The 12,533-nt window shown below is 33.7% G+C and overlaps 1 protein-coding gene across 2 annotated transcripts; it reads right to left on the reverse strand.

Moving 5' to 3' along the window:
- Positions 1 to 35: 35 nt before the first annotated feature.
- LOC116125241 (SH2 domain-containing protein B-like) lies at positions 36 to 8,664 on the reverse strand. Of its 2 annotated transcripts, XM_031410967.1 has the most exons (12): positions 8,390 to 8,664; positions 7,368 to 7,553; positions 6,280 to 6,474; positions 6,089 to 6,178; positions 5,828 to 5,905; positions 5,562 to 5,726; positions 3,935 to 4,282; positions 2,769 to 3,052; positions 2,008 to 2,170; positions 1,263 to 1,612; positions 466 to 531; positions 36 to 118 (listed from the first exon to the last, which is right to left on the reverse strand). In XM_031410967.1, exons 1-12 carry the CDS (start codon positions 8,534 to 8,536, stop codon positions 103 to 105), a joined length of 2,088 nt encoding a protein of 695 aa, XP_031266827.1. In that variant the 5' UTR covers positions 8,537 to 8,664; the 3' UTR covers positions 36 to 102. The 2 variants fall into 2 exon arrangements, with proteins under 2 accessions (XP_031266827.1, XP_031266828.1); XM_031410968.1 differs by lacking the exons at positions 7,368 to 7,553; positions 8,390 to 8,664 and adding an exon at positions 6,751 to 7,324.
- Between the last annotated feature and the right edge of the window lie 3,869 nt (positions 8,665 to 12,533).

Here is a 12,533-nt window from a genome sequence, read left to right on the forward strand (position 1 = left end):
ACCATCCTTATCTCCCAAAAAGATAGGAACGGTATAAAAACAAAAAAATGGCCGCCAGTACTGAAAGAAAGATAATATGATCGCTAGATCTCAACAAGCTCTCTAAGTTCTTCTGATCCTGCATTTCCATGTCAAGAAATCATTAGTAAGATGACAAGTGCATTTTACTACAACCATCAATACACAAATAAGCATACAAGACTTCCAAGTATATCTCCAATTTTGTATCGTAAAAAATCATGTAAACTAGATATGGCATTGTCATGTTATCACTTCTAATTAGTGAAAATAGAATGAATAAGAAGAAAACAATGTAAACTAGGGGTATAATTAAACTTTATGATCGATTAAAATGGTCGATGTGGTAAATGATACGGAATGTCACATTTGTAGGAATGATGTTTGGGAAAAGCAATATTAGTTATGCAAAAGAAGAGAATTAAAAAAGATTGAGATATATCTTGCCTTCCCCATCGAGAGAGCTCTGGCTCTGCCAATAACAATTCCTGTAGAGATTTAACATCCTTCTCCCTTTCATTAGAGAACAAAAAAATCATTAGTAAAATAAAGAAATTAGCCTGAAAAAAACAATACATTTTATAAATTAACTTATCAATTCTCCATTAAGATGAAAACAGGCATGGAGATGGGAAGTAATTTCAAATCTTTGAGAAATATGAACGTGTGCACAGGCACGAAAAACCAATACCATGCCACATGCTCGATCAAAGTTAACCCAACTATTCGAATTGTGATTTAATCATCACATTTTGTATCTTAAGGGCAATTGTGTCTGTATTATGTAAAATCATCGATACTGGAATATACAACCCATCTAAATATTCTATTGCAAGTTTAACATTACTATTCGAAGCAATGCAAGACCACTTCTCACTGCCGGAAACCAAAAAACTATCAGGACATTACACATTGTTGATAAAGACCTATAGAACAATTGAAGTAACAAATATAATTCATATCAGACCATCCTATCACTTCTCTCTCTATATTTATATTTTGCCTCCACTCTAGAGGAAACTTTATGGAACAAATTTGCACGTTATCCTAACAAGTCAGATCCTAAATGTTCCCCTCTAATCACCATTTCATAGTAGCCTATCCTGTTGTCCCACTTATACACGGTTCAACTTCAAGAGAATGAAGGCATGTTAATGAAGTGGAAGTTAGGTAAATGATTTTAAAGCAAGATAAGTTTAACATGTAGTTTTAAAAGAAAGGGAAGAACCAAATGAAGTACATACCTGTAAATATAATCAACAGAAACCTGCCTGTGATGGAGGGTGTAATCGGTGCCAACATAAGTCACAATTAAGCTTCCTGCATCTGGGTGGGGCCAGCTCCTTGAAGTGGGAAACCGGAGAATAAATGTTCCAGGCTCCTGAAGGCCCCTTGGGCCCTGAAGTGAATATTCAGCTTCTTCCTTTGTAATAAATCCTTCTATCCACTTGGGTGATGTGGACTTCCAAGTGGCATTTATCCAATCTCGAGATAACGTAAAAGCAGCAGGGTATAACCAACACCATAGCTTCTCAAAGTTTTCTTGGGCCAGATAATCTCCACATCCAGCAATTCTCCTCAGAAGCTCGAAGTCCTGAAACATTTATAAAGGCCATAGTTTTCAGAGTTTTCATGGTCACAAACAACTGATGATCTAAGCAAAGAAAGCTATTCGCAAAGTTTATACACTAAAAATCTTTAAAAAAAAAAAAAAAAAAAAAAAAATCTAATAACAGTCAAACAAAAATATAACCAAAACTGTCATGTTGCAATTGTATGGTATATATAGATATATGCCACAATAGCAATATTGTAGCACCTCAACCTAGACATGTATCTATAACCATGTTTGTTACAAGCCTCATGTTTCAGTTTCTTATAAGATAAAAAAAAGTTACACGCCATGTGTTCAGCTTTAAGAAAGACAGCAGTGGTAGATTTGTGCTGTGTTGAGTGTGCATGAGTGTGTGTGTTTTAGAGAGAGAGAACCTGTTGTGTGAGAGATCTAGTACAGCAGCATGAAATCTTCATGAATTGCTCCTCAATCTCGAATATTGCACTACCCCAATGAACATGATGGTTGTTTTGAGAGATCAAATTCCAAGCATTTCTTCCTTCTTCAATCAATTTCTTTGCAATGATTATTTGATACCTGATCGATGGGGAAATGTAACTCTCTTACAAATAGGATTAGGAAGCAAACTAGATGGTACATAACATGCAGAAACCAAGATTTAATCTGAGAGTTATTGAAATGTGACACATGCAAAAAGATTTACAGCAATATTGTAATTGGTTCAGTTATCATCCCCACAATTGTGAACACCAAGCCAGTAGCTTCCCTTCCTAACAGTCAGATGCTAAAGCATAGAGAAGGAAGCAAGAATTAATTAAATATGCATGCCCTCTAACCAAGAAAGAATTGAAAGTCCTATTCCATTCCATTCTTAGTTATAAAGATACAGTACTGAGAAAATGGAAGCATCATTGCATGTTGTGATTTTCAGCTGAAAAAATTTAAGTAATGTACTATTACAGTTATGGTTTTCAGCTAAAAATGCTAGCAAACAGATGAAGCAGGTATTGAATTTAGAGATACTAGTTTTCATGTAGCATATTTCCTCCGTTACAAACATCAACAAATAGCAATCATATCAGCAGGGTTTCATTACGTGCCTACTAATTGATTTAACAGGAATATGATCAATCATATGATAATGCTCAGAAAATGAAGAGCCCCTGTAGATCACCTGTGGTGAGAACATCCAGAGAAAATGGATACTTGATGTGCAAACTCCAACACCTCATCATCAGAAGAAGAGGTTGCAATCTCCTTAAGCACACGAGATTTCTCAGCCAAGTTTCCCAGGCAGTACTTAAAGATTGTCAAATCTGAAACTGAATTTCCACTACTTGACATACTCTTAAAAGATGAGTTTCTTGCTCCAGTGCTCTCAGAATCGGATGGAGAGCTGTCTGCTTCCACAAAGTTTTCGTGTCTCCCATTCGAACTCTTTGCAAATGCATTCTCAGCCTAATTAACAATCTCACTGGGATTAATATGTTTTCAATAAGCAAAAAGATAAAATGTCAAAATAAATGTAGATCACCAAGTAAATTCTGAAAATCAGCAAGAAAAACAGTCACCATCTTTAAAATATTACTTTTAAGGAATAAATAGCTCCCAAGGATGGACCATGATGATGAAGAGTCTAAAGTGTGACAGAAAATTAATTTGTCATTTATTGAAACTAATTGTAACCAGCAATATTTTCAAAATTGCATTTCAAAAATGTTACATCGATTATGATTTCCACAACATTTTGTTTTTCCACTCTCCAGAACTAAGAAAGAAATTTGCCCTTGCTACCAAAAAGACCCTAAGGCTCTTGCGTGAAGAGTATAAATTAGGTCCAAATATGACTCCTAAAATCACAAAGAAATCACAGCGCATATGTATTTCTAGATATAGACAAGATGAAATGTCTGCACACGTGCACATAGTGAAACATATTTTAGTGGATGGCAGTGATCATTTATTATATTAAAGAGTTCGGTTGTGAGAGTTGGGTGCATATATGTGTATGTTTGGCTCTCACTTTTCCAATTAGTCTAATCCCCAAATAGTATGACAAGGGACGAAACTAATTAATTGGCAGCTTAAATGAAGCATATAAAATATTTGGAATCATAACTAGAATATGGAATACAAAAGAGAAGTATTTCATGAACTACGTGATTCTTCAATGAAGAGAACCATATACATGTACTGTAATCATCCTAGTTATGGTTAAAGAAAAAGGTCAGTAGCCACCATCCATACCAAATATCTCAATGCAGTTCAAATAGAAATTTTGGTTATTCTATATCTTTAAAAGACTATGATAAAGATAATTGAAGTAAACTCATGAAATACCTTATTAGCAGTCCAGGGATGAGAGTTGCATTCCCCCTCAGGTTGCTCCATGACAGATATATTTTCTTGTTCCAACCTCACCCGCTTTGATGATGGACTAGGTTTTGCTTCTCGTACAGTATTGTGTTGAAATTCTACAGATCCATCATCAAATCCGCATGATAGAGATCCATCGAGTGGATGGATAGCGGCTGGGGTTTTTTTGCTTATCACAGGGAATGTGCGTATATTACGATTTCTTGAGATACAACGAATTGGATGGGAGAGAGCCTCCAGGAAAGGATACCCAGAAACTTTTGGTACTTCAAACCTAATACGGAACAACCTGTTGTCGCACTTCGATGAAAGCTGAAATGGGAGAAAAGTAACAAATTGGCAAATTCTTACTGATAACACAACTTTAAATTATCAAATCCAAAAAAGGAATGGCACAGGTAACAACAATATAAAATTATTCTTCTCATGTGTATCTTTTCCTTTTCTCAATTGCGACACATCACCACATGATACATTAAGGAATTATTGTCACCAAAATCAAACATTCAAGTGTCTGATAACTTGGTTCCAATATAGAGGATAAAATTCTCAACAAGGCATTCAAATATAGCCACATGAAATCACAAGTTTAAACAAAGACATGGGATTCATAATGGACTTTCTACACAGGCTCAGCAATATGTCCGTTAAAGTCATAATTAGAACCTATCGACATATTAGGCCGTTCAAAACCAAAATCCCGAACTGTCAGTTATAAGTTGAGACACTCTAAGCATGTGCAATCATAACAACTTAAAATGAAAAGATTGATACAAAGTAAAAGGCCACATAGTATATAAGCAGCAATAAAATCCACAAAATAATTAAAAGACTATGAACTGTTATGGGTCTAGAAAACCAAAAAAAGAAAAAAAAAATTAAAGAAAATCAAAAAGACCAGTAGTGCAAAGTCAAACAACTACAATCACTTCAATTTTGCAGAGCAGTAAAGTATATCACAAAGAAGTTAAGATTCATCCTTACTTCATGTAAATCAAAAGTTGGAATGCACAAAACTACAAAAGGTACCAATGGTTTCAGCCATGGGAAATACAAGCCAAACAAAGCAGCTACAACAGAACGCAATGATAAAAACCAATTTTACATATTCGTATTCACAAGAAGGGGGTTCATCTTTGACGTCACAGCTAAACAAAACATTACAGCAGTAAATACATATACAGTGGTAAAAGATCATAAGAAACACTTTCAAACTGCATCAGACCGCAAGCTGTGTGTGAAAGAGGCCTATCATTGCAGCTTCCTACCTTGCAGTTCTATGTTAAGATCACTTCAACCCGGACAACCATGTGACACATATATTCAGTTAATAAAGATGATGAATATTCATTGCAAGTTATTGGATGGACACTATCACATAGATAATTTATTTAATGTAAAAAGGATATTTCTGCAGGAATCACTGAATGACAAATTAATTTGACATGCACTAAAGCAAGATCTTTGTAAACTTCCAAACCAAGATGTGAACAATATCCCAAATGTCACCACACCAAAAGTTCACAAGAGAAGGTGTTTTTTTTTTTTCCTATAAGAACCACAACCTAAGTTTTGATATATAATATTTTACCTGAGATATCTTCAGCTTAAAGGAAGCACATCCATGCAATATTTTACTTGGTCTATCACAAGAAGCATATTCAATTCCATCATAGCTTGTCAAGAGGGGAGCTTCTCCATCATTTGTCTTCTCTACAGGGCCACCATTGTCAGCATACAAAAGTGAAGCGACAACCTGTTTCAACAGCCAATTTCAAACATAAATATTAATGCTACCAGAAACAAACAAGCAACACGTGATGAATTCTATAGTAAGCAAAAGCTAGAGATATAAACCTCAAGTTCCTTGTTTACAGGCTCTCCAAAAGCATTTAACAAATGAACATCCAGGGAAAAGATCCTGCGGCAAGATGCCTGAAAAATGGCAAATGTATTAGAAGAAATCTCAAAATGGTATTATCTGATCATAATTTCATAAGCTATGACTTACAGAACATCATGTCCTGCAGTTATATCTTATAACTCATTTCAATACAATAAATTGATACTTGATCCACTAGAAAATGCATAACATTAATAAACTCCCAAGTGTCTAACCTTGCCACCGACAATGCTCCAAACACCATCGCTATCTTCTTCAATCTCAGAGGCAGATGAATTATCAATAGATAGTTGTAGAGGTGGGTCCTAGAATAAACATATGTATGTGAAATAAGAAACTAAAATAGTTGGCACTTAATGAGATAACAAGAAATTTTCAAGAAACTGAAATTAGAACTTCAGTGCACCTTAGCATAGTGTTCACTAACAGAAAAGTTTAGAGGCAAGACTTTTGCATAGTGGACAAAACCTTGCACATCACTACCAACCAATGTTATCCTCTTCAAAGAATCTGACATTGAATCTTTGCTGAAAGATGAAGATAGAGGCTGCTCTGCCACAATCCCCCCATCAATATGAAGCAGAACAGAATCAATATAAACCTAACAAAAACACATCAACAAATTAGAATTTTAAGAATTTCATAGAGCCCAAAAATAACAAAAAGCATCAGAATCACCAGGTTTAACAATAAGATGCACCCAAAACACTTGAGAACGCACAGAACAAAGTACATTTGATCAGGTACAAAGGAATATATAATAGATGCTGATATAATATTGTATAAAACGAAGATGTAGATATAAAAGACACGATAAAGAATTGAACCAAAATTCCTCAACATTTATAAAAAAAAAAAAAAAAAAATTTGGACTCACTGCTAGCTTGGCATATGGCATGAAATAGTCATTTCCTGCATGAACTTTATCCATAACATCTCACATGTAGTACTAGGTTTATGTGCTAAGCTTCAACACTTGATCTAGCCACCACATTTTGTTTCTTCCTATATCAGCTAGATTTCAACCAGCAAAAGTACCGAAACCAGAAATTGGCCTTCCATCCATACATTATCCAGCCAATTTGCATTAGAAATACCAATTATATCAAGTAGACTAAAAAATTAGTCGCTCTTAAAAAAATCAGTAGACAAAACGACATTCCAATATTCTAGTTCCGGATTCTACAGAAAGTGACCAACTCCAACAACAAATTTTATATCTACTTGATTCACTACGGAGAATGTGTCTAACAACATCTCATCACCATCTCCATCAAATTTTAGATTGAACTCCATTTAAGTATCAAACAGTTTACTCCCAACAATTCAATTTCTTCTAAAAGATCAGCCACATACTTCCATAGTGAAAGGACTAGACTGACCAACCTCTGAACATTGTTTTTGAAAAGGTAACTGAAGATGATTATATTAATGGGAGTGGAATAAAAACCTGAGTCCAGTTAATTTATTACTTGAAATCTATTTGAAACGTACCTTGCATCCAACATGAATCCATTTTTCTGAAGGAAATTCAGTCTCCATAGATGCATGGGGAATTTCTGTCAATGGAGTAGAATTTCCAGGATCAAGAGCTTCATGGTGTAATGAAATCAAAGGAAAAAGCTTCAATATTTTCTTCTCATTTAGCACTAGAAAGGGAGCATTGCCGGTATTATGCACCTGCATAGACAAAATAATTTAATCGACCTTTTATTGTGTTCAAAGAAGAACTAACAAAAGATCTAAGAATACAATTTCATAGTGCATTGTAAAGTATGTCATTAATCAGTATTGGCAATTAAAGTACCTTAGTTAATCATGTTCAATGCACCCTAAGAAATAGAAAAATAAACCAGCTCATTCATTTTATAAACAAACTCATAAGTATGAATTCCCAGCTTCGAAGCTCGCTTACAAAAATGATTGTTTTTATATTGATCCTCCTTCATCAGTTAATAAAAAATTCTAATACCTGAGATGTGGTCCATAATTCAAAGACTAGTCAAAAGAAAACACAAAAACATATTTTCCTGCTCATGCCCTGAGTCACAAAAACATCTCAGATTTCTAAAACAATTCCAGCAAAAACATGAAATGCCACAAAATGACTTGTAAGATCACAAAACACTCAACAAAAACATATTTTCCCACTCATACCCTGAGTCACTTAAAAGTACGCTTAATTACTTAAAAAATAGAAAACTTTCCACTTCCAACTACAACTGATGAAAAATATAAAAAACTTTTACCAAACATCTAAGCAACAGAATTCCAGGAAAACCAACCAACACACAATTGGGTGCAAACTAAAAGAAACCAAAACAATTAACAAAGCAAGAAAACAAAGGGGCCAGTTTCTGACACAAGTTAAACCCATAAAAATCATGTTCAATCCAAAATTAATCAACATCAAACACCCAAAAATCCACCAAGAAAAAAAAAAGTTCATACACAAAAACAACAACTGGGTTTTCTCAACAAAAAGCAAGAAACATAAAGGCGAAGTCTTTTAAAACCTGACTAATGAGTGTAGCAGGAAATGTACTAGACTTGAGGAGATAAACCCAGAAGCAAAAAGTGAAACCCCCTTCTTGTGCTTCAATTTTTACTCTCAAATTCTTAAGCAAACTGTAATCTTCACTTTTTATTCCATTTTCACCCATGATTTCCGCCTCTTTCTTCGCCTTCAAATCACACAAAACCTCAAACCCACCAAGCACAACTCTTGTCTCACTATTTCTCAAGTGACTAAACACATTAATCCAAGAAAAAAGTTTCAGTTTTGTTGCCTCTATAAGACCAAACTGTTTCTGGAAGACGGCTGTTAACTAACGGTTGGTATTTGGTTGTTCGACAAAAGTATGTTCGAATCTCCTACATGTGCTGACAGGAATCTGAAGCAAAATAGCCAATAGTTTAATGCTACGTCACTCTAAAATTAGGGAATCGGAAATATTAGTGACGTGGGGTGTTTTGATTGGGTTTGAACTATATGTTTGTACTTTTAATTTTTTTTTTTTTTTTTAATTTCTGAATAATCGGTAAGAGTAAAGAAATACAAAATTAAGAGTGAATAAATCCTGAAAAAGGGCAAGAAATATAGGGCTGGGTAGTGAATTTGGGCTTGGGAAAAAGAGAAAAGCCTGATTAAGGCCCACTCCAGATGCTCTCGCCTTCTTAACAAAATTCACACCTTTTAACATTAATTATTAAAATATGGGCAATGCTACTGCTAGCCAAGATTGCTGTTGGTCACCACGAACGTTGTCAACCAAGTTCTATCACTCAACCATGCCATTGTGCAAGGGTGTTCAAAATCGGTTAATTGAACCGATTAACCAATTTTATGAACCGAAATCGAATCAGTTAAGAAAAAACCGATTTTGAACCGGTTTTTGTTTAATATTTACTATTTTATATACTTTTTAATTTAATACTTTTATAGTAAACTGGATTTCTTATTTTTTATTTTTTATTTTAATTTAATATTTTTATAATAAACCAGTTAGTAAAACCGGTTTCGGTTAATTGGTTTTCATATTCTCCCAAACCAGTAACCGAACCAAAAATTTGGTTTTTTATTTTCTTTGAACCAAAACCGAACTAGTTTTTCAGATAACTAAAAATTCGGTTCGATTACCGGTTCAGTTTCTGTATTTTTTTTAACACCCCTACCATTGTGTCATTTGTAAAACTTACGTTACTCATGTAATGATGATAATTAATTTTTATTAAATATAAATCAGTTTTAAAGACTATATTTATTGCTTTAGTTTTCCAAACGTCTTTTATTTAACCATTGATTGGGATTTATGGCAGCCATTAAGCAATGTCATTAAGAGCTTGATGGAAGCTTGGCTATATATATAATGTTTTCGTCCCTAAGCTCAAGTACTCAACAAAAACAAAATACACCATCAATATTAGAGTGTCTTGAGAGCTTAAAAGAGCAAAAATACAGCTTCGTGAGTTTGTTTCAATGGTTGGAGGTAATCCTTGATTCTTGGTTTATAGTCTAAGAATATAGTATTCTTTGTATTTCTGTTTAGATTGCAGATAAGTTTCTTATAGTTGGTATCAAAGCCATATAATACCTCTGCCTTGATGTTTTGCAAAATAAATTTTTTAAGCTCTCTATTCATGGCCGTTTGAAATTTTTTTTAAAAAAAATCAAAGTTTGTTTTTTAATTGTTTTTAATGAAAATAAATGTTATAAATCATTAGGAAAATGGATTTCTATCATTTATATGCTTTGAAACAATCATTTTGGCGTTGGAGGAGTAGATTTCCATCCGGGTTTGGCTACTAGGTCGTTTTCGGGTCGGGTATCCGGTTATAGATCCGATCAAAGGTTGAAGACAACTGGAGCCCAAGATTAATGACATGTCAGTTTTCCTTAAGTCTTGAAAACAACATGTCGTCTACTTGTCAATTAAAAAAAAAAAATTTAAATCTAACAGCTCTGGGACTTGAACCCATCATTTCCAAGTGAAGAAGTATGCTACTGAGGCAAACAAGCCACTTACCCTTTTTGTCATTTGATTGGTAAAAGAAAATTTATATTATGTCTAATTTTGCTCATTTTAATTATGCATCTTATATTAATTTTGGTTTAATCATATGCATTTTTACATAAGTTAAATTGTGCAGAATCCTAAATTAATTATGCTCATATTTATTTTTCATGAATTGATTATATCTTTCTACATGTAATTTTTTGAATGAGAGCATGAAATTAAATGTTATGCAAATTATGCAATATTTTATGTGAATATGTTATGCATAATAATAACATGTTAGTTATAGACTGAATTATGCAATTTATTCTTATATTGAATTTTCTTATGCTGGAGAAATATTCTCATAAAACTTAAATTTATAATGTCTTGTGATCCATATAATTTTAATTAATTAGAGATTAGCCACAGTATCTTTAGTTAAATAAAATTATATAAGATCACATAAAGAATTATAGACATTAACTGTAATTAATTATACTTAATATAATAAATTTTATCCCATAAGATATTTTGTTATATTTATATAATTAATTAGGATAGAATATTAAATTATATTTCTTGATTTACCCACAGGAATTAGGAGAAGTAACATAATTTGATAGTTTTATCATAAGATTAAGATAGAATATCAAATTACTTTCATAATATACCAACTAATTATGAATTAAGAACATAATTTGATGATTCTATCATAAGCTATATATGAATATACTTGAATTAAAATTTAAGCCCACAGTCAAATTTTATGTCATTATATTCAATTCTTACATGTTTTGCATTGGTAAAACATGAAAATTATTAGACCTCAAATTTTGACATAAGCAATTTTAATGCAACTTCACAACCTGCTAATTTCTCTGATATTCGTTGCGATATCCCTGAATTGAAAAGTGATAACTATAAGGTATGGAAGGAGAGAATTTTCCTCCATTTAGGATGGATGGATATTGATTATGCTATTAAGAAAGATGAACCACCAGCTATCACTGATACTAGCACTCCAGTGGACATCACGCTTTATGGACGGTGGGAGCGATCTAATCGCCTCAGCGTGATGTTCATTAAGACTAAAATTTCTGTTGGTATATGTGGTTCCGTTGATCAGCATGAAAAGGTCCGGGACTTGCTGAAAGCCATTGGTGATCAATTCATCACTTCAGATAAAGCACTGGCAAGCACCCTAATCAAGAATTTTTCATCCATCAGACTCACCAGCGTGAAAGGTGTGCGTGAGCACATCATGAGTATGAGGGACATTGCGGCTCAACTTAAGAAACTCGAGGTTGAGATGTCTGAATCCTTCCTAGTGTACTATATCCTGAACACCCTCCCACAATAGTACGGGCCATTCAAAATCTCGTACAACACACATAAGGACAAATGGTCAATCAATGAATTAATGACCACGTGTGTTCAGGAAGAAGGGAGGCTTGTGATGGAGCTTGGTAAAAGTGCAATGCTGGTAACAACATGCGGGAAAGGCAAACTTCAAGCCAATCAAAAGGGGAAAGGTAAAGTACCACCTCAAGCTGATATCAAGAAAGAGGCCAAATGTTTCTTCTGTAAAAAGAAGGGACACATGAAGAAAGAATGCCCCAAATTTCAGAAATGGCTTCAGGATAAAGGTAATCCAACCTCGTTTGTTTGTTATGAATCTAATATGGTTAATGTTAATATTAACACCTAGTGGATTAACTCTGGATCTACAATCCATATTGCAAACTCCTTGCAGGGTATGCAAAATCTAAGGAAACCAGAGGAAAGTGAGCAAAGCATCTTATCTGGAAACAAGATGGGCTCACATGTGGAGGCCATAGGAACATGTGTTTTAACTTAAAGTAATGGTTTTGTATTAGAATTAGATAGGACCTTTTATGCTCCAAGTTTTTCATGAAACTTGATTTCAGTTTCCAAACTTGTACTTTTGGGTTATTTCTTTAATTTTTCAAACACATCATTCAGTTTATTTTATAATTCGGATTGTGTTGGGAATGATATTTTTTCTGATGGTCTTTATCGTATTAATTTATAAGACAATATCACTTATAATTCAATGCATGTTCACATTAGGTCTAAACGGTGTATTATTAACGAGGACTTCTCTATGTTATGGCATCGGAGATTAGGACATATCTCCATA

This window comes from Pistacia vera, unplaced genomic scaffold (genome assembly GCF_008641045.1).
Source record: "Pistacia vera cultivar Batoury unplaced genomic scaffold, PisVer_v2 Contig161, whole genome shotgun sequence".
Taxonomy (NCBI): Eukaryota; Viridiplantae; Streptophyta; class Magnoliopsida; order Sapindales; family Anacardiaceae; genus Pistacia; species Pistacia vera.

What these genes read in the sequence shown, in the direction of transcription:
- LOC116125241 (XM_031410967.1), bottom strand. Translation starts at nt 8,536, where the DNA reads ATGGGTGAAAATGGAATAAAAAGTGAAGATTACAGTTTGCTTAAGAAT. An exon ending in CTGTAAACAAGGAACTTGAG is followed by an intron (nt 5,727 to 5,827) that starts GTTTATATCTCT and finishes CTGTTGAAACAG; the next exon opens with GTTGTCGCTTCACTTTTGTA. An exon ending in TCTGTTGATTATATTTACAG is followed by an intron (nt 532 to 1,262) that starts GTATGTACTTCA and finishes CTCTAATGAAAG; the next exon opens with GGAGAAGGATGTTAAATCTC.